This window comes from Molothrus aeneus, unplaced genomic scaffold, assembly GCF_037042795.1.
Source record: "Molothrus aeneus isolate 106 unplaced genomic scaffold, BPBGC_Maene_1.0 scaffold_40, whole genome shotgun sequence".
NCBI classification, from domain to species: Eukaryota; Metazoa; Chordata; class Aves; order Passeriformes; family Icteridae; genus Molothrus; species Molothrus aeneus.
This window is the reverse complement of record NW_027099068.1, coordinates 954,062-974,519: the sequence shown is the minus strand read 5'-3', so window position 1 is coordinate 974,519 and position 20,458 is coordinate 954,062. Positions and strand designations below refer to the sequence as shown.

Genomic DNA, 20,458 nt, shown 5'->3' with positions numbered 1-20,458 from the left:
GTTCGGCTGCAGCGCAGCTTTTCCTCTCACAGCTTAATTCTTATTATGACAATTCTTTCATTTCTACTTCAAAGATACCTCAGAGCTTGCCTAAATTAACAACACTCTATTCTAAGCTAAACAATCCTCTATTATCTAAGATATCTACGTTCCATAGCCCTTAAATGGTGATCCCTATATATCCTAGTTCTTTTAAACTTTCATCTCTTGGAGAAAGAAAAAACAACACAGCTTTAAATTGAACCTAGCACACACCTAACCAAACCTAACCTAACCTAACCTAACCTACCCTAACCTAACCTAACCTAACCTAACCTAACCTAACCTAACCTTACCTTACCTTACCTAACCTAACCAAACACCTAAACTGAGCAAATATGAAAAAAAATCACATTTCCTATCTATGGCACAGCTCCTCTTAATACTCAGGGGATGGCTGGAGCTCTGCCTAAAGATGACACATCCCCTTTTCCCTCCTCTGGGCTGGCGGAGCATAAGGGCCTCCTCAGGCGCAGGTGTCTCCTCTCCAGTCTTCCTGCACTTGCTTGGCTGAGATGATCAGAGCAGCCAGGCTGGAGGCAGGATCGCCTGAGGTCACAAAGGGATGCTGCCCAGAGGAAAAAAGAACAAAGAAAGGAACTCTTACTTTCCAGAATCCCATCCTCACGGGCTCAAGCAGGATTCCCTGGCTACCGGGAAGACACACAAAGAGCACCGAGGGCAGCATGTCCCCCTGCGCCTTGCTGTGCTGGGAGCTGCCTGCGCCACGTGGCCCACACTCTTCCTCATGCCTTCATGCAGGTGTCCTCAGCTGCCAGGGCTTTTTGCCCCTTTGCTTTTTCTTACCTGCAGGAGCTCCTGGGCAGACCAGCGCCTGTCCTCGTCAGCCTGCAGGCAGCAGCGGAGGAAGTCGCGCAGGAGAGCCGAGTGGTGCCTGGGGTTCTGCAGTTTTGGGGGCCCGTTCCTTTCTATCAGTTCAAAAACCTACAGCACACGGATGCAAGAGGACACTGCACCTGCTCCTTTGCTAGCCACAGCAGCTCTCTCCACACAGAGCCCTCTTGCTAAGCTGCACCTTACCCTGAGACGGGCTTCCCGCTCGTAAGGAGCTTCCCCTTCCACCATTTCCAGCCCCATGATGCCCAGGGACCAGATGTCCACTTTGGGGCCGTAGGCTTCTCCTCTCACCACCTCCGGCGCCATCCAGCTGGGAGTGCCGACGCTGGAGCTGCGCTTGCTGCGCTCAGGGCTGAGCTGAGCACAGAGGCCAAAGTCACCTGAGGCCAAAAACAAAGCCTGTCAAAGCCAGCTCCCACTGGCAAAGCGGCCAAAACCATTGCCCACTCCAAGCCTGACCAGGCCTTGCTGAATCTAGCTGAAAAAGCAGCTGAGCTCTCCTTCCACGTGCCTGGAGCCAGGCAAATAATGCATCGGCCACATCCACAACACCCTCACCATTCACGCACTGGCCAAGCGGCGCTTCTGCCCCAGTGGCAGTCACCGAAATGCAAGCGCACGGCAGGTGCTGGAAATGCTGCAGCCCAGCAGGGATACCCACCCAACTTGACAGATCCATCCATGCCCACAAGGACGTTGTTGCTTTTGATGTCTCTGTGGATGACTTGGCGGGAATGAAGGAAATGCAGTCCTTGCAGGCACTGAGAGAGAAAAAGGAGGGAGGGAAAGTTAACGTACAGGATCGGATTTCATCCCACCAGAAAGGAAAGAGCTCGACGGGACTGACGGCTTTCTCAGGGAATTGTGAGCGAGGGCGCAGCATCATGGTGCTGTCACGAAGAAGAGCTTGCTGCTTCAACACTCTTGGAAGTTTTTTCTCGATTTCCAAGCAAAGGCATCCAAGCTCCCAAAAGTTCCGCCGGCCTTGGGTAGGAAGCGCGTCACCTTTTGCTGGGAGGCGGCACGGCAAATATTTTTGGGGAAGCCTAGTGGCAGCAGAGGAGGAAGCAGCACCTAAGAGCTGTTCCAGAATCCGTCGCCATGCGGGCTGCAATGCTATCCTTTGCAGCTGAGGACGGCTCTTTGCCCTTAGCTTGAAATTCTGCCACCTGCATGGCAAGGAATATAGGACAGACAGACAGGCTCCAGGCAAACATTCCCAGGCAAAGCTGAGAAGAGGAAGCAAGTGAAACCAAGCGAGTGAGCCAGCACCAGCGCCAGAGGACACACAGGATGGAAGAGTGCAAGAACAGAGCCTGAGGAGTGCGGGCACAGCGGCAGACAGTTCACTTCCCATGCTCGCTCTTCTCCTGTGTGTGGTCAAGGCAGCAGCAGCAGCAGCAAAAGAAAGGTGAGAGCAAGAAATCCCAGCTGTCCTTAACCTCCAGCTGGCAAGCAGCATCCTGGGCAGGCTTGGGGAAGCACAAGCGGGATCCCTCACCTCCCGACAGACAGCGCCTATCTGTCCTTCCTCCGGGTACACCGCGCTGAGCACATCAAACAAGGTGCCGCCGTCCATGAACTCCATGGCCAGCCAGAGCTCCGCATCCACCAGGTAGCTGAAAGAAGAAAACCACGGCATGGAGAGACAGCAATGGGCACAGCCTCAGTCAGCCAGGCGCCCGAGCCAGGTTTTTGCAACTGCTCTCCAAGCTACGTGTGCCACAAGAGATTCATGATCACCAGCTCCAACTCCTCCCACGCTCTGGAGACCAGCAGAGAAATCACCACCAGCTCCCTTCTCTGCCAGGGACCAAAGGGCATCGTCTCTTCGGGCTTGCACTAGCTAAAGCTACATTGACATGAGAATAGGCCAACCTGTCTAAGTAGGTAACGATATTGGGACTCCTGTTGTCCCTCATGGCCAGGATTTCATTGGCAGCCAGCTCCTCGGACATCTCCTCCTCAAGCGACATGATCTTGATTGCCACCTGAAATGACATTGGCCACCGTTTACCTTGAGAAGACGCCCCCTGCTCGAGATCACAAGCAGCACGGAGCGAGTGCTGCTGCAATGAGGCAGCGGGCTGGGCCAAAGTGCCTTGTCACTCGACAGCAGAGCTTAGCAGAAGCACCAAAGGCCATCCCAAATGCATTCTGCCTCCTGAGCCTAGAGTGTACTTCAGAGGAACAGCCTCTGCTGCAGACATGGAGCTGCCACCCAAACCTCCAGGCAGGGCTCACAGCAGCGGGGAAAGCGCTCCGGAGCTGCAAAATGGCATGGGGCTGTTGGCACTTTACCTGTTGTCCGCTGCTGGTGTCAAGGGCTTTATAAACAGCTCCAAAGCCCCTGGAAAGACAAAAGCAGCAGAAAGAGCCCTTTATCCCTTGGCACTGAAATCAAGCCTAGGCAGCAGATCTCCCCAGGCTGCCTGCACGCCTTCCTTAGAAAACGCCTGGCTGCGGCGTCTCTTCGGCCAGCAGCACGTCGGCCCGTGAGCCCTCTGCCCTGCGGGGCAGCCTGTCCAAGGGAACACTAAGGTGCAGCATGAAGACCAAGGGCTGCTGGAAATCTCCAAGGCACACGCCCAGCCAGGTCATTTCCAAACCTAAGGGGAACTCTCCTCCTTGTGTGGGCATGCATGTATGTGTGTGTCAAAAGAGTGAGAACAATTAGAGTCAGAAGACTGTCCTTGAGAATCTGACATTTCTTGAGTGGCAAGGTGCTCTTTCAGGCCAGAAAGCGGCAGGGGCAGAGGGCTTCCCAGCTCCTGCTCCTCCTTGCTGCAAGCAAGACAATGCCAGCATCAACGTGTCTTTGATGAGGCCTTCGCATTGCTCTGACCCAGCAGTCCAGGCAGGCGACAGGAGGTAAAGCCAGAGCCTGACCGTGATTGGAGCTTGCCTGACTTCACGCTTGATATTGCACCAGCCAAAGACCTGGCCCACACTTTTGTAAAAGGAGCCGACACCACGCTTACCCTCGTCCCAGTTCTTCAAATGCCGTGTATTTGCTCATTGGCTGGCCCGGACTCACAATGCTCCCTGAAAGACAAAAGCAGCGCAGGGCGCTCGCTCGCACACAGAGACGCCGCTCCCCACACCCTCCCAAAGGCAGCCCCGCTGCCAGCAGCTCTGGGCCCTTTGCGGTCCCCTGGCTTCCAGCTGCTGAGACCAGCAAGTGGGAGGGCCATCTTCTCCACCTTTCATCAGGTGGCCTTTCCCAGAAGGCCTTTATTTCTTTCAAGCGCAGCATCCCATGCCATAAGCCAAAATGATGAGACCTTAAGAAGAGGGCCCTAAGAGGTCACCAAGGGCCTTTGCAGCCTCTGCAGTCACACCCACCATCACTGGCAGGTCCACTGCCAGGGCCACAAAGTGTCTGAGCCAGAGGAGGTGCAAGAACGGGAGCCCGAAAACAGCTGGGGCCAGAGAGCTCCCTGGGGCCTAGGCACTTGCTAGGTGCCAGCCTTCTGCTCAAGCAGAAACAATCTCTGCTTTTGTCTTTGGCACACAAGGCAGCCCAGGCCGAGCCAAGCCAGGCCCAGCCGCCCTCACAGGCAGCAGGAAGTCCCTGAGCGCTGCCGCGCTGCCTCAAAGCACAACAACAGCTTCTGCCGAGAGGCCTAAGCGCCTCTGAGACCGAGGGGCAACTTCTGGCACAGCCTACCCCCAGACACGCACACAACACACTGCTCTGGCAGACAAGAAATGCACCCGACTCACTCAGTGTCTTCCGGCCCTGCTCCTGCCTCTTCTCGGGCTGCTGGGCTGCGCTGCTGCAGGAAGTGCCAGCAGCGGGGGGCGAGCTGGCTGCTGCAGCCCACGCTGGTCCAGCGGCACCAGGTTGAATTGCAGAGCCTGTGTTGAGCTGGGACCAGAAAGGATTGCCCGTCAGAAGGGTGCCTGGCACACATGCCCCGCCCAGTGCACGGCCAAAGCAAGGCCTTGGGAAGGTGCTGTCAGCCACCCCCAGGCCTCTCCAGCTGGGGCGTTTCCCATGTCCCCTTCTCAAAGGCAACTTGGCAAAAGCCCAAAGGCTACTTGGATCCAGCCCCTCAGGGCCACCTCCATGCTCCATGTTTTCAGCTTTTCTGCAAGACATTGGCAACAAGGGATCGATGGGGCTGCCAAGATCCAGAAAGACATCAGAGCAGGGCCCCAGGGCCTTCTTGCTTTCCTCCTCCTGTCTTTCCCTGGGCAATGAAATCAGCCCGCAACTGGCATGCAGTGGTCTGCTCAGAAGCCCGCAGCATTGCCCTTCTCTGATCTGTTTCACAGATTGCCCCTCTCCATGGCAGCCTTTAGGGAGCGGCCCTTCGGAGACGCCTTCCTGCCCTGCCCAGACCCACCCGCCCTTCACAATGTAGGGCTGCCAAGGATTCTCCTCTCCAAAGGCTGCTCTGACCGGCTGGAAGTGAAGCACAGCCTGAAGCTAATTAGTCCATGGAGAGGGCAGGTCCCCTCCAGGGGCCAGTGTCTGCCAGGTCCCCTGCAAGGCCGGCAACTGCGTCTTTGGGCCGCTCCGTCCGCTGACCACAGGCAGCCTGCACTGACAATGGGCACACGGGGCTGACTCCTACACTGAGAATCATTGAATGCTGCCTCCTGTCTGATGCCGAGAGACATTCTCAGGCCCTCTCAGCATCCCAGCTTAAATGCCAAACTTCAGAACCCATTGGCCAGGGCTCGCTGGCTTGCCTGAAGCAGCACTAGGTCACGGCAGGCACACAGCCGCCCAGCATCTTCAGCCACGAGCAACAAGGGCTGCTCCAAAACTGGAAGCCTGGCCCTGCACCAAAGGCAGTGCCATGCTCAGCTGCCACTCACCGGCTCTGCAAGTTCAGGCTGTGCAGGGAAAGCAGCTGGAGGCTTGATGCTCCTTTGCTCCTCTTCAGCCTCTTCCTCAATGCCAGAGGCAGCCAGAGGAGCTGCTGACCCTGCTGTTGAGGCCTGCAGACAGTCAGAAGTGAGAGAGATGGGCAAAAGGCGATCCCTCAGGAGCTGCTTTCTGTTGAGCTGGGAAAGGACCCAGAAGAAGGGGAAATGGAAGACTTTGATACAAGTGGGACTCTGAGTCATGAAAAGCCCAGGAAGTTGGCTGAATGAGGTGCTACTCCCATCTTGCTGTGCATTTGAGCTTCCCTGCTGCCTAGAAGCAGCAAGATGCCTTGGAGCTGTCCCATTTGCCTTTCATCTCTTGAAAGGCTCTTCCCTGCAAAATCAGCAAACAGCCAGTGCTCCCTTTGCTACTGCTGATGCCACGGGGCACTTGGCCTTTCTTTCAGCCTCCCACGCTGGCACTCCACACTGGACTGCAAGAGGCCAAGCTGGCAGAATTGCCGCCCCATTGTCACACGCCAGCAACGTCACAGCTTCCTTTGCCACTCACCAAAGGCCAGGCTTGCCTCCATCCGCGTGTCAGGTGACCTGCAGCCAGCAAGGGAAAAGGAACCAGAGGCCCTTAGAAAAGTGCCTGTGCTGGCCACTCCCGCAGCACAAGGCAGTCCCAACACAGAGCATTTCCCTTTCCCAACATGCCTCCCGGAGCAACAGCTCTTTCCCACAGCAGGCAAGAGAACAACAAGGACGCTAGAGTAGGCTCTGTCTACATTTGGGCCTCTTTTGCCAAGAGAGAAATAGAAAGACGCTGCTGGAAATGCCCCTTGCTCTTCAACACTCTCAGCTTCCCTTGTGCCCAACAGCTCAAGCAGCATTTTCCTCTTCTCTTTCTTCTCTTTCTTTTTCTTTTTAGATGTAGATTCTTTTAAATGGCATGCCCTAATTCCCATGCCTTGGCTGAAGATGGTAGCTCAGCAAAGCTTCCACAAAGGACCCTTTCCCTGTGGCAGCTCCCTGCTGAAGCAGCCCAGGAACAGCTGCTGGGCTCAGCAGCAAACCCTCCCTGCACTGGACTTTGTGCTGCATCGCCAAGGGAATCGCAGTCTTGGCACACCATCAAAGGATCAAGTCACGCAGCCAAGGCCTCTAAGGGGCAGAATTGGGAGCGAAAGGTGCTTTCCTTCGCTCCTGGAGAGAGCCACCGAGTTGCTAGCAGTACTTCTGAGCATCTCCCCTCCGAGTCTGCAATTAGCAGCTTGTCTTGCTTGAAGCAGCAAGAGGAGGAAATGACAGGCTCCAGTGCCGCGCACTCTCTCGGGGAGGGAAGGCAACCGCTGCAGGTTGCGGGGCAAATACTCTGCACCCGCCCCCCAGTACACAGATGCCCCCTTTTTAGCTGATGCTGCTGGCAGGACATTGACCAAAGCGGTGGCATCTTCATGGCCATTGTGTTCCCAAATAAACTCGGTCACTGCTGCGGCATAAAGAGCAGAGTGAAGCAAAAGCCGGGTGATGCCAGCCCCAGGAGAAACCTTTACTTACGAGTCAGCTGGGTCAGGTAGTAGCCAGAATAGACAACAGAAAAGACCGTGCAAACCGCGGCACAGACCTGCCCGATCATTTTGGCAGCGCTGTGCGGGTTTGCACACTGAATGCCAGCCAAGGCAAAGCCCAGACTCCTCTCGGGGTGCAGGCCGTCTGCTGAGAACTCCTTGAGCACAAGGATCCTCCTGCAGGGAGCGAGCAGAAGAGCCGCTCTGGACAAGCAGGCCTTGCGTGCACCGGGGCAACGCTGTGCTGACAGCACTGTGACGTGGCACCGCTCCCCTGACCTCACAATAGCAGCTGTTCTATGGCTTCCTTGTGCCCAGCAAGGCAACCTTCTGTACAGCTGATGCGAAAGAAAAGCCTGGGAAGTTCTCCTCACTCATAAAGCAGCAGAAAATGTCCTCCCAGTCCATAAGGCAGTGCTCAAGGCGTCCCAGGGGAACTCAGAAAATGGGCCAACCCAAGCGGCATCCAAGGAATCCAAGCAAACGCGCCTTTTGGTCCCAAAAGCTTTGACTGAAAGCAAAAGTCTGCTTCTTCTAGGTGGCATGGGAGCTGGTTCTGAAAAGTCTCACTTCTTCAATGACATTTAGGGGGAAAAAGAAGCAAAGATAATAAAGTTCCAGGAGTATTTTAGGCTGCAGTCACTTCTCGAGCACGCGGGTGCGTGCTGACCTATGGAGGGGCTTGACAGCTGGCCTGCAAGCAAAGCTGAGTTCATAGAAGACATCCCAATTGATGGGTTTTGAGTGTATCCATAGCAAGGAAGAAGACAAGGCCGTCAGCATGGAAACCGATTAGTAAAGAGAGATGAAATTTTCGTAAGCTAGACTAGTGCCTAAGTAGATGTGTATACTTGCCTTATAAATTTCTGTAAAACTTTTGCCAATTCTATTGACGTTAATTGCTTTGCACCAATGGATATAAGAAGTTCTTGTGGTGTAGTCAGTGACTTAAGATCACGCTTTGTTAAGAGTGTAGAAGCTGGAGAACACGCAGAATAAAGAAAACTTTTTTCTTCTTGGACCCTGATCACGTGTGTATGTCACGTCCGGCCTAATGGTGACAGTTCCCCATCTCTGGATCAAGAGACAAGTATTGTCTGACAGGTAGCTTGTCAACAAACTGGGAAAGAATTGAGTACCTGGGCATGCAGATTTCTGAAGGGAGGAAAGAAAAGTGTTGACAAGAATAAGCCTGAGTTTTAAACGCCTGAAAGAGTCAAAAATAACACGTTGTGGGATATTGTGCCAGATGTTCCACAGAGTTAAAACCAACCACAACTCATTAGTATCTGGACTTCCTTGCCCACTATGCTTAGAAATGTTGCTTGAAGGCACTTTGTATCTAAAAAATCCAGTTCCTGTAGATGACTGTAGACGTAGATCAAAATCCTACCAAAAACTCCGTGTCAAAACGAGCAAGAGTGAGACTTTTGTCCTTGGCAGTAGCTTCCAGGTGCTCCTGGACATCGCCAGGCCTAGACACAACGATGTGTATTCGGCGGAGGGAGAGAAGCCTTATGCTTAGCTCTAACTGTGACCTTTGCTAGCAGATCTTACTAGCAGGTAAGAAATTCCATTTGTTCTGCTCTTAGCCAGAGCCAAGATGGGAATCCAAGTCTAGATCACAGGAGAAGATCACAGGAGCCTCAGCTTTTCCAGAGGAGGAAAAATACAAAGGCTAGTAAATTTGCCCTGGGTTGACAGGGGTTTTTTACAGATCCATAGACAAGTGATGAAGCTTAAAAGATGACAGCAGAGGAAAATCAACAGATATGCTGAAACTGAGTGAAGAGGAAGGAGACTTCAAATTAACTGAAAAGCTGCACCGAAAGCCTCTCTACTTTTTGCAGTTGCTTCAAGTTTAAAATGACAAACTCTAGCAGCACTTCCAACTTATTGTTCTTAATTCTAGATTAAAGACAATCAAAACTGTGTACTCCTGCTTAGAGTATGAAGTAAAGCACAGAAAGGCATTAGAGTAAGAAAAGTTGTGTTTAGAAGGCTGAGGCAGCCTTAGGGCTAGGAGGAATGGGGAGGCGTGGAAATCAGGCCTGTGGGCACCAGTCAAGGAGCATCCAGTCCCTGAGCGGTCCCTCACAGAGGGTATCCCAGCAGATGGAGTCCAAATGGAGCCACAGCTCGGTGGGAAAAGTGCCGGGCTGCTGAGCCGTGCTTAGCAGGGGCTCCTGCATCAAATTGCTCCCTGACAGGTGCGGTATGCTGTGTGTGTGTGCCCAACAGCTGGCAAGAGCAGGCTGGCCCAGATGTGGGAAAAGGCCAAGGAGGCAGCAGAGTGGGAATGGGGCTGTGCAGGAGGCCTGGTGGTTGCACACAGCCGTGGGGGATCAGGCTGGCCCAGATGGTCCCTGGGGCTCTGGGCTGAAAAGGGGGGAAAAGAGAAGCAGGGAGGAAGGGCCAGATGCCGCTATGAGAATGCCATTCCATCCCATAGGTGACATAGTGAGAGGAGGCTGGGAACAAAATGGTCATTCCTGCTGATCACCCTGACATCTTCACGACAAGAGGCCCAGAAAGGAGTGCACATCTGCCTCCTGGTGTTGTCCTGAATGTGAGCTCATTACCTGGCGTTCATTACCCGCAAGTCTGGCAGCTTCCCGCGGGCATTCCACGCTTCAGGCAAGCAAAGCTGCTTACCTCACTATGTTCTTTGGGCCTCTGAAGGGGACCGTCCACTTAGCTACAGCCTGGCAAGGAAGGGAGTCTTACAACACTCTGGATATTTTAGACTTTTATTCTCACTCGGCCTGAAACAAAGTATCCCCTCGCTACTTCTCCATCTTCATCCTTCTGTCCTGCAGGTGGCCTGTTCAGGCTGACAGCTTGGAGCGCCTGCAGGCTCCAGTTCGGCTGCAGCGCAGCTTTTCCTCTCACAGCTTAATTCTTATTATGACAATTCTTTCATTTCTACTTCAAAGATACCTCAGAGCTTGCCTAAATTAACAACACTCTATTCTAAGCTAAACAATCCTCTATTATCTAAGATATCTACGTTCCATAGCCCTTAAATGGTGATCCCTATATATCCTAGTTCTTTTAAACTTTCATCTCTTGGAGAAAGAAAAAACAACTCAGCTTTAAATTGAACCTAGCACACACCTAACCAAACCTAACCTAACCTAACCTACCCTAACCTAACCTAACCTAACCTAACCTTACCTTACCTAACCTAACCAAACACCTAAACTGAGCAAATACGAAAAAAAATCACATTTCCTATCTATGGCACAGCTCCTCTTAATACTCAGGGGATGGCTGGAGCTCTGCCTAAAGATGACACATCCCCTTTTCCCTCCTCTGGGCTGGCGGAGCATAAGGGCCTCCTCAGGCGCAGGTGTCTCCTCTCCAGTCTTCCTGCACTTGCTTGGCTGAGATGATCAGAGCAGCCAGGCTGGAGGCAGGATCGCCTGAGGTGACAAAGGGATGCTGCCCAGAGGAAAAAGAACAAAGAAAGGAACTCTTACTTTCCAGGATCCCATCCTCACGGGCTCAAGCAGGATTCCCTGGCTACCAGGAAGACACACAAAGAGCACCGAGGGCAGCATGTCCCCCTGCGCCTTGCTGTGCTGGGAGCTGCCTGCGCCACGTGGCCCACACTCCTCCTCATGCCTTCAAGCAGGTGTCCTCAGCTGCCAGGGCTTTTTGCCCCTTTGCTTTTTCTTACCTGCAGGAGCTCCTGGGCAGACCAGCGCCTGTCCTCGTCAGCCTGCAGGCAGCAGCGGAGGAAGTCGCGCAGGAGAGCCGAGTGGTGCCTGGGGTTCTGCAGTTTTGGGGGCCCGTTCCTTTCTATCAGTTCAAAAACCTACAGCACACGGATGCAAGAGGACACTGCACCTGCTCCTTTGCTAGCCACAGCAGCTCTCTCCACACAGAGCCCTCTTGCTAAGCTGCACCTTACCCTGAGACGGGCTTCCCGCTCGTAAGGAGCTTCCCCTTCCACCATTTCCAGCCCCATGATGCCCAGGGACCAGATGTCCACTTTGGGGCCGTAGGCTTCTCCTCTCACCACCTCCGGCGCCATCCAGCTGGGAGTGCCGACGCTGGAGCTGCGCTTGCTGCGCTCAGGGCTGAGCTGAGCACAGAGGCCAAAGTCACCTGAGGCCAAAAACAAAGCCTGTCAAAGCCAGCTCCCACTGGCAAAGCGGCCAAAACCATTGCCCACTCCAAGCCTGACCAGGCCTTGCTGAATCTAGCTGAAAAAGCAGCTGAGCTCTCCTTCCACGTGCCTGGAGCCAGGCAAATAATGCATCGGCCACATCCACAACACCCTCACCATTCACGCACTGGCCAAGCGGCGCTTCTGCCCCAGTGGCAGTCACCGAAATGCAAGCGCACGGCAGGTGCTGGAAATGCTGCAGCCCAGCAGGGATACCCACCCAACTTGACAGATCCATCCATGCCCACAAGGACGTTGTTGCTTTTGATGTCTCTGTGGATGACTTGGCGGGAATGAAGGAAATGCAGTCCTTGCAGGCACTGAGAGAGAAAAAGGAGGGAGGGAAAGTTAACGTACAGGATCGGATTTCATCCCACCAGAAAGGAAAGAGCTCGACGGGACTGACGGCTTTCTCAGGGAATTGTGAGCGAGGGCGCAGCATCATGGTGCTGTCACGAAGAAGAGCTTGCTGCTTCAACACTCTTGGAAGTTTTTTCTCGATTTCCAAGCAAAGGCATCCAAGCTCCCAAAAGTTCCGCCGGCCTTGGGTAGGAAGCGCGTCACCTTTTGCTGGGAGGCGGCACGGCAAATATTTTTGGGGAAGCCTAGTGGCAGCAGAGGAGGAAGCAGCACCTAAGAGCTGTTCCAGAATCCGTCGCCATGCGGGCTGCAATGCTATCCTTTGCAGCTGAGGACGGCTCTTTGCCCTTAGCTTGAAATTCTGCCACCTGCATGGCAAGGAATATAGGACAGACAGACAGGCTCCAGGCAAACATTCCCAGGCAAAGCTGAGAAGAGGAAGCAAGTGAAACCAAGCGAGTGAGCCAGCACCAGCGCCAGAGGACACACAGGATGGAAGAGTGCAAGAACAGAGCCTGAGGAGTGCGGGCACAGCGGCAGGCAGTTCACTTCCCATGCTCGCTCTTCTCCTATGTGTGTGGTGAGAAGAGCAGCAGCAGCAGCAGCAGCAAAAGAAAGGTGAGAGCAAGAAATCCCAGCTGTCCTTAACCTCCAGCTGGCAAGCAGCATCCTGGGCAGGCTTGGGGAAGCACAAGCGGGATCCCTCACCTCCCGACAGACAGCGCCTATCTGTCCTTCCTCCGGGTACACCGCGCTGAGCACATCAAACAAGGTGCCGCCGTCCATGAACTCCATGGCCAGCCAGAGCTCCGCATCCACCAGGTAGCTGAAAGAAGAAAACCACGGCATGGAGAGACAGCAATGGGCACAGCCTCAGTCAGCCAGGGGCCCGAGCCAGGTTTTTGCAACTGCTCTCCAAGCTACGTGTGCCACAAGAGATTCATGATCACCAGCTCCAACTCCTCCCACGCTCTGGAGACCAGCAGAGAAATCACCACCAGCTCCCTTCTCTGCCAGGGACCAAAGGGCATCGTCTCTTCGGGCTTGCACTAGCTAAAGCTACATTGACATGAGAATAGGCCAACCTGTCTAAGTAGGTAACGATATTGGGACTCCTGTTGTCCCTCATGGCCAGGATTTCATTGGCAGCCAGCTCCTCGGACATCTCCTCCTCAAGCGACATGATCTTGATTGCCACCTGAAATGACATTGGCCACCGTTTACCTTGAGAAGACGCCCCCTGCTCGAGATCACAAGCAGCACGGAGTGAGTGCTGCTGCAATGAGGCAGCGGGCTGGGCCAAAGTGCCTTGTCACTCGACAGCAGAGCTTAGCAGAAGCACCAAAGGCCATCCCAAATGCATTCTGCCTCCTGAGCCTAGAGTGTACTTCAGAGGAACAGCCTCTGCTGCAGACATGGAGCTGCCACCCAAACCTCCAGGCAGGGCTCACAGCAGCGGGGAAAGCGCTCCGGAGCTGCAAAATGGCATGGGGCTGTTGGCACTTTACCTGTTGTCCGCTGCTGGTGTCAAGGGCTTTATAAACAGCTCCAAAGCCCCTGGAAAGACAAAAGCAGCAGAAAGAGCCCTTTATCCCTTGGCACTGAAATCAAGCCTAGGCAGCAGATCTCCCCAGGCTGCCTGCACGCCTTCCTTAGAAAACACCTGGCTGCGGCGTCTCTTCGGCCAGCAGCACGTCGGCCCGTGAGCCCTCTGCCCTGCGGGGCAGCCTGTCCAAGGGAACACTAAGGTGCAGCATGAAGACCAAGGGCTGCTGGAAATCTCCAAGGCACACGCCCAGCCAGGTCATTTCCAAACCTAAGGGGAACTCTCCTCCTTGTGTGGGCATGCATGTATGTGTGTGTCAAAAGAGTGAGAACAATTAGAGTCAGAAGACTGTCCTTGAGAATCTGACATTTCTTGAGTGGCAAGGTGCTCTTTCAGGCCAGAAAGCGGCAGGGGCAGAGGGCTTCCCAGCTCCTGCTCCTCCTTGCTGCAAGCAAGACAATGCCAGCATCAACTTGTCTTTGATGAGGCCTTCGCATTGCTCTGACCCAGCAGTCCAGGCAGGCGACAGGAGGTAAAGCCAGAGCCTGACCGTGATTGGAGCTTGCCTGACTTCACGCTTGATATTGCACCAGCCAAAGACCTGGCCCACACTTTTGTAAAAGGAGCCGACACCACGCTTACCCTCGTCCCAGTTCTTCAAATGCCGTGTATTTGCTCATTGGCTGGCCCGGACTCACAATGCTCCCTGAAAGACAAAAGCAGCGCAGGGCGCTCGCTCGCACACAGAGACGCCGCTCCCCACACCCTCCCAAAGGCAGCCCCGCTGCCAGCAGCTCTGGGCCCTTTGCGGTCCCCTGGCTTCCAGCTGCTGAGACCAGCAAGTGGGAGGGCCATCTTCTCCACCTTTCATCAGGTGGCCTTTCCCAGAAGGCCTTTATTTCTTTCAAGCGCAGCATCCCATGCCATAAGCCAAAATGATGAGACCTTAAGAAGAGGGCCCTAAGAGGTCACCAAGGGCCTTTGCAGCCTCTGCAGTCACACCCACCATCACTGGCAGGTCCACTGCCAGGGCCACAAAGTGTCTGAGCCAGAGGAGGTGCAAGAACGGGAGCCCGAAAACAGCTGGGGCCAGAGAGCTCCCTGGGGCCTAGGCACTTGCTAGGTGCCAGCCTTCTGCTCAAGCAGAAACAATCTCTGCTTTTGTCTTTGGCACACAAGGCAGCCCAGGCCGAGCCAAGCCAGGCCCAGCCGCCCTCACAGGCAGCAGGAAGTCCCTGAGCGCTGCCGCGCTGCCTCAAAGCACAACAACAGCTTCTGCCGAGAGGCCTAAGCGCCTCTGAGACCGAGGGGCAACTTCTGGCACAGCCTACCCCCAGACACGCACACAACACACTGCTCTGGCAGACAAGAAATGCACCCGACTCACTCAGTGTCTTCCGGCCCTGCTCCTGCCTCTTCTCGGGCTGCTGGGCTGCGCTGCTGCAGGAAGTGCCAGCAGCGGGGGGCGAGCTGGCTGCTGCAGCCCACGCTGGTCCAGCGGCACCAGGTTGAATTGCAGAGCCTGTGTTGAGCTGGGACCAGAAAGGATTGCCCGTCAGAAGGGTGCCTGGCACACATGCCCCGCCCAGTGCACGGCCAAAGCAAGGCCTTGGGAAGGTGCTGTCAGCCACCCCCAGGCCTCTCCAGCTGGGGCGTTTCCCATGTCCCCTTCTCAAAGGCAACTTGGCAAAAGCCCAAAGGCTACTTGGATCCAGCCCCTCAGGGCCACCTCCATGCTCCATGTTTTCAGCTTTTCTGCAAGACATTGGCAACAAGGGATCGATGGGGCTGCCAAGATCCAGAAAGACATCAGAGCAGGGCCCCAGGGCCTTCTTGCTTTCCTCCTCCTGTCTTTCCCTGGGCAATGAAATCAGCCCGCAACTGGCATGCAGTGGTCTGCTCAGAAGCCCGCAGCATTGCCCTTCTCTGATCTGTTTCACAGATTGCCCCTCTCCATGGCAGCCTTTAGGGAGCGGCCCTTCGGAGACGCCTTCCTGCCCTGCCCAGACCCACCCGCCCTTCACAATGTAGGGCAGCCAAGGATTCTCCTCTCCAAAGGCTGCTCTGACCGGCTGGAAGTGAAGCACAGCCTGAAGCTAATTAGTCCATGGAGAGGGCAGGTCCCCTCCAGGGGCCAGTGTCTGCCAGGTCCCCTGCAAGGCCGGCAACTGCGTCTTTGGGCCGCTCCGTCCGCTGACCACAGGCAGCCTGCACTGACAATGGGCACACGGGGCTGACTCCTACACTGAGAATCATTGAATGCTGCCTCCTGTCTGATGCCGAGAGACATTCTCAGGCCCTCTCAGCATCCCAGCTTAAATGCCAAACTTCAGAACCCATTGGCCAGGGCTCGCTGGCTTGCCTGAAGCAGCACTAGGTCACGGCAGGCACACAGCCGCCCAGCATCTTCAGCCACGAGCAACAAGGGCTGCTCCAAAACTGGAAGCCTGGCCCTGCACCAAAGGCAGTGCCATGCTCAGCTGCCACTCACCGGCTCTGCAAGTTCAGGCTGTGCAGGGAAAGCAGCTGGAGGCTTGATGCTCCTTTGCTCCTCTTCAGCCTCTTCCTCAATGCCAGAGGCAGCCAGAGGAGCTGCTGACCCTGCTGTTGAGGCCTGCAGACAGTCAGAAGTGAGAGAGATGGGCAAAAGGCGATCCCTCAGGAGCTGCTTTCTGTTGAGCTGGGAAAGGACCCAGAAGAAGGGGAAATGGAAGACTTTGATACAAGTGGGACTCTGAGTCATGAAAAGCCCAGGAAGTTGGCTGAATGAGGTGCTACTCCCATCTTGCTGTGCATTTGAGCTTCCCTGCTGCCTAGAAGCAGCAAGATGCCTTGGAGCTGTCCCATTTGCCTTTCATCTCTTGAAAGGCTCTTCCCTGCAAAATCAGCAAACAGCCAGTGCTCCCTTTGCTACTGCTGATGCCACGGGGCACTTGGCCTTTCTTTCAGCCTCCCACGCTGGCACTCCACACTGGACTGCAAGAGGCCAAGCTGGCAGAATTGCCGCCCCATTGTCACACGCCAGCAACGTCACAGCTTCCTTTGCCACTCACCAAAGGCCAGGCTTGCCTCCATCCGCGTGTCAGGTGACCTGCAGCCAGCAAGGGAAAAGGAACCAGAGGCCCTTAGAAAAGTGCCTGTGCTGGCCACTCCCGCAGCACAAGGCAGTCCCAACACAGAGCATTTCCCTTTCCCAACATGCCTCCCGGAGCAACAGCTCTTTCCCACAGCAGGCAAGAGAACAACAAGGACGCTAGAGTAGGCTCTGTCTACATTTGGGCCTCTTTTGCCAAGAGAGAAATAGAAAGACGCTGCTGGAAATGCCCCTTGCTCTTCAACACTCTCAGCTTCCCTTGTGCCCAACAGCTCAAGCAGCATTTTCCTCTTCTCTTTCTTCTCTTTCTTTTTCTTTTTAGATGTAGATTCTTTTAAATGGCATGCCCTAATTCCCATGCCTTGGCTGAAGATGGTAGCTCAGCAAAGCTTCCACAAAGGGCCCCTTCCCTGTGGCAGCTCCCTGCTGAAGCAGCCCAGGAACAGCTGCTGGGCTCAGCAGCAAACCCTCCCTGCACTGGACTTTGTGCTGCATCGCCAAGGGAATCGCAGTCTTGGCACACCATCAAAGGGTCAAGTCACGCAGCCAAGGCCTCTAAGGGGCAGAATTGGGAGCGAAAGGTGCTTTCCTTCGCTCCTGGAGAGAGCCACCGAGTTGCTAGCAGTACTTCTGAGCATCTCCCCTCCGAGTCTGCAATTAGCAGCTTGTCTTGCTTGAAGCAGCAAGAGGAGGAAATGACAGGCTCCAGTGCCGCGCACTCTCTCGGGGAGGGAAGGCAACCGCTGCAGGTTGCGGGGCAAATACTCTGCACCCGCCCCCCAGTACACAGATGCCCCCTTTTTAGCTGATGCTGCTGGCAGGACATTGACCAAAGCGGTGGCATCTTCATGGCCATTGTGTTCCCAAATAAACTCGGTCACTGCTGCGGCATAAAGAGCAGAGTGAAGCAAAAGCCGGGTGATGCCAGCCCCAGGAGAAACCTTTACTTACGAGTCAGCTGGGTCAGGTAGTAGCCAGAATAGACAACAGAAAAGACCGTGCAAACCGCGGCACAGACCTGCCCGATCATTTTGGCAGCGCTGTGCGGGTTTGCACACTGAATGCCAGCCAAGGCAAAGCCCAGACTCCTCTCGGGGTGCAGGCCGTCTGCTGAGAACTCCTTGAGCACAAGGATCCTCCTGCAGGGAGCGAGCAGAAGAGCCGCTCTGGACAAGCAGGCCTTGCGTGCACCGGGGCAACGCTGTGCTGACAGCACTGTGACGTGGCACCGCTCCCCTGACCTCACAATAGCAGCTGTTCTATGGCTTCCTTGTGCCCAGCAAGGCAACCTTCTGTACAGCTGATGCGAAAGAAAAGCCTGGGAAGTTCTCCTCACTCATAAAGCAGCAGAAAATGTCCTCCCAGTCCATAAGGCAGTGCTCAAGGCGTCCCAGGGGAACTCAGAAAATGGGCCAACCCAAGCGGCATCCAAGGAATCCAAGCAAACGCGCCTTTTGGTCCCAAAAGCTTTGACTGAAAGCAAAAGTCTGCTTCTTCTAGGTGGCATGGGAGCTGGTTCTGAAAAGTCTCACTTCTTCAATGACATTTAGGGGGAAAAAGAAGCAAAGATAATAAAGTTCCAGGAGTATTTTAGGCTGCAGTCACTTCTCGAGCACGCGGGTGCGTGCTGACCTATGGAGGGGCTTGACAGCTGGCCTGCAAGCAAAGCTGAGTTCATAGAAGACATCCCAATTGATGGGTTTTGAGTGTATCCATAGCAAGGAAGAAGACAAGGCCGTCAGCATGGAAACCGATTAGTAAAGAGAGATGAAATTTTCGTAAGCTAGACTAGTGCCTAAGTAGATGTGTATACTTGCCTTATAAATTTCTGTAAAACTTTTGCCAATTCTATTGACGTTAATTGCTTTGCACCAATGGATATAAGAAGTTCTTGTGGTGTAGTCAGTGACTTAAGATCACGCTTTGTTAAGAGTGTAGAAGCTGGAGAACACGCAGAATAAAGAAAACTTTTTTCTTCTTGGACCCTGATCACGTGTGTATGTCACGTCCGGCCTAATGGTGACAGTTCCCCATCTCTGGATCAAGAGACAAGTATTGTCTGACAGGTAGCTTGTCAACAAACTGGGAAAGAATTGAGTACCTGGGCATGCAGATTTCTGAAGGGAGGAAAGAAAAGTGTTGACAAGAATAAGCCTGAGTTTTAAACGCCTGAAAGAGTCAAAAATAACACGTTGTGGGATATTGTGCCAGATGTTCCACAGAGTTAAAACCAACCACAACTCATTAGTATCTGGACTTCCTTGCCCACTATGCTTAGAAATGTTGCTTGAAGGCACTTTGTATCTAAAAAATCCAGTTCCTGTAGATGACTGTAGACGTAGATCAAAATCCTACCAAAAACTCCGTGTCAAAACGAGCAAGAGTGAGACTTTTGTCCTTGGCAGTAGCTTCCAGGTGCTCCTGGACATCGCCAGGCCTAGACACAACGATGTGTATTCGGCGGAGGGAGAGAAGCCTTATGCTTAGCTCTAACTGTGACCTTTGCTAGCAGATCTTACTAGCAGGTAAGAAATTCCATTTGTTCTGCTCTTAGGCAGAGCCAAGATGGGAATCCAAGTCTAGATCACAGGAGAAGATCACAGGAGCCTCAGCTTTTCCAGAGGAGGAAAAATACAAAGGCTAGTAAATTTGCCCTGGGTTGACAGGGTTTTTTTACAGATCCATAGACAAGTGATGAAGCTTAAAAGATGACAGCAGAGGAAAATCAACAGATATGCTGAAACTGAGTGAAGAGGAAGGAGACTTCAAATTAACTGAAAAGCTGCACCGAAAGCCTCTCTACTTTTTGCAGTTGCTTCAAGTTTAAAATGACAAACTCTAGCAGCACTTCCAACTTATTGTTCTTAATTCTAGATTAAAGACAATCAAAACTGTGTACTCCTGCTTAGAGTATGAAGTAAAGCACAGAAAGGCATTAGAGTAAGAAAAGTTGTGTTTAGAAGGCTGAGGCAGCCTTAGGGCTAGGAGGAATGGGGAGGCGTGGAAATCAGGCCTGTGGGCACCAGTCAAGGAGCATCCAGTCCCTGAGCGGTCCCTCACAGAGGGTATCCCAGCAGATGGAGTCCAAATGGAGCCACAGCTCGGTGGGAAAAGTGCCGGGCTGCTGAGCCGTGCTTAGCAGGGGCTCCTGCATCAAATTGCTCCCTGACAGGTGCGGTATGCTGTGTGTGTGTGCCCAACAGCTGGCAAGAGCAGGCTGGCCCAGATGTGGGAAAAGGCCAAGGAGGCAGCAGAGTGGGAATGGGGCTGTGCAGGAGGCCTGGTGGTTGCACACAGCCGTGGGGGATCAGGCTGGCCCAGATGGTCCCTGGGGCTCTGGGCTGAAAAGGGGGGAAAAGAGAAGCAGGGAGGAAGGGCCAGATGCCGCTATGAGAATGCCATTCCATCCCATAGGTGACATAGTGAGAGGAGGCTGGGAACAAAATGGTCATTCCTGCTGATCACCCTGACATCTTCACGACAAGAGGCCCAGAAAGGAGTGCACATCTGCCTCCTGGTGTTGTCCTGAATGTGAGCTCATTACCTGGCGTTCATTACCCGCAAGTCTGGCAGCTTCCCGCGGGCATTCCACGCTTCAGGCAAGCAAAGCTGCTTACCTCACTATGTTCTTTGGGCCTCTGAAGGGGACCGTCCACTTAGCTACAGCCTGGCAAGGAAGGGAGTCTTACAACACTCTGGATATTTTAGACTTTTATTCTCACTCGGCCTGAAACAAAGTATCCCCTCGCTACTTCTCCATCTTCATCCTTCTGTCCTGCAGGTGGCCTGTTCAGGCTGACAGCTTGGAGCGCCTGCAGGCTCCAGTTCGGCTGCAGCGCAGCTTTTCCTCTCACAGCTTAATTCTTATTATGACAATTCTTTCATTTCTACTTCAAAGATACCTCAGAGCTTGCCTAAATTAACAACACTCTATTCTAAGCTAAACAATCCTCTATTATCTAAGATATCTACGTTCCATAGCCCTTAAATGG

At 53.8% G+C, this 20,458-nt stretch overlaps 2 protein-coding genes across 2 annotated transcripts; both read right to left on the bottom strand.

Moving 5' to 3' along the window:
- Positions 1-505: 505 nt before the first annotated feature.
- LOC136570848 (serine/threonine-protein kinase PAK 3-like) lies at positions 506-9,885 on the bottom strand. The gene is made up of 14 exons (XM_066571254.1): positions 9,875-9,885; positions 7,282-7,469; positions 6,290-6,327; positions 5,724-5,850; positions 5,653-5,664; positions 4,624-4,758; positions 3,879-3,942; positions 3,199-3,247; positions 2,776-2,888; positions 2,399-2,516; positions 1,559-1,658; positions 1,081-1,277; positions 847-984; positions 506-607 (listed from the first exon to the last, which is right to left on the bottom strand). Exons 1-14 carry the CDS (start codon positions 9,883-9,885, stop codon positions 506-508), a joined length of 1,392 nt encoding a protein of 463 aa, XP_066427351.1.
- A 749-nt stretch (positions 9,886-10,634) lies between these two features.
- LOC136570847 (serine/threonine-protein kinase PAK 3-like) lies at positions 10,635-20,021 on the bottom strand. The gene is made up of 14 exons (XM_066571253.1): positions 20,011-20,021; positions 17,418-17,605; positions 16,426-16,463; positions 15,860-15,986; positions 15,789-15,800; positions 14,760-14,894; positions 14,015-14,078; positions 13,335-13,383; positions 12,912-13,024; positions 12,535-12,652; positions 11,687-11,786; positions 11,209-11,405; positions 10,975-11,112; positions 10,635-10,736 (listed from the first exon to the last, which is right to left on the bottom strand). The coding sequence occupies exons 1-14, from the start codon at positions 20,019-20,021 to the stop codon at positions 10,635-10,637; spliced, it is 1,392 nt and encodes a 463-aa protein (XP_066427350.1).
- Positions 20,022-20,458: the final 437 nt, after the last annotated feature.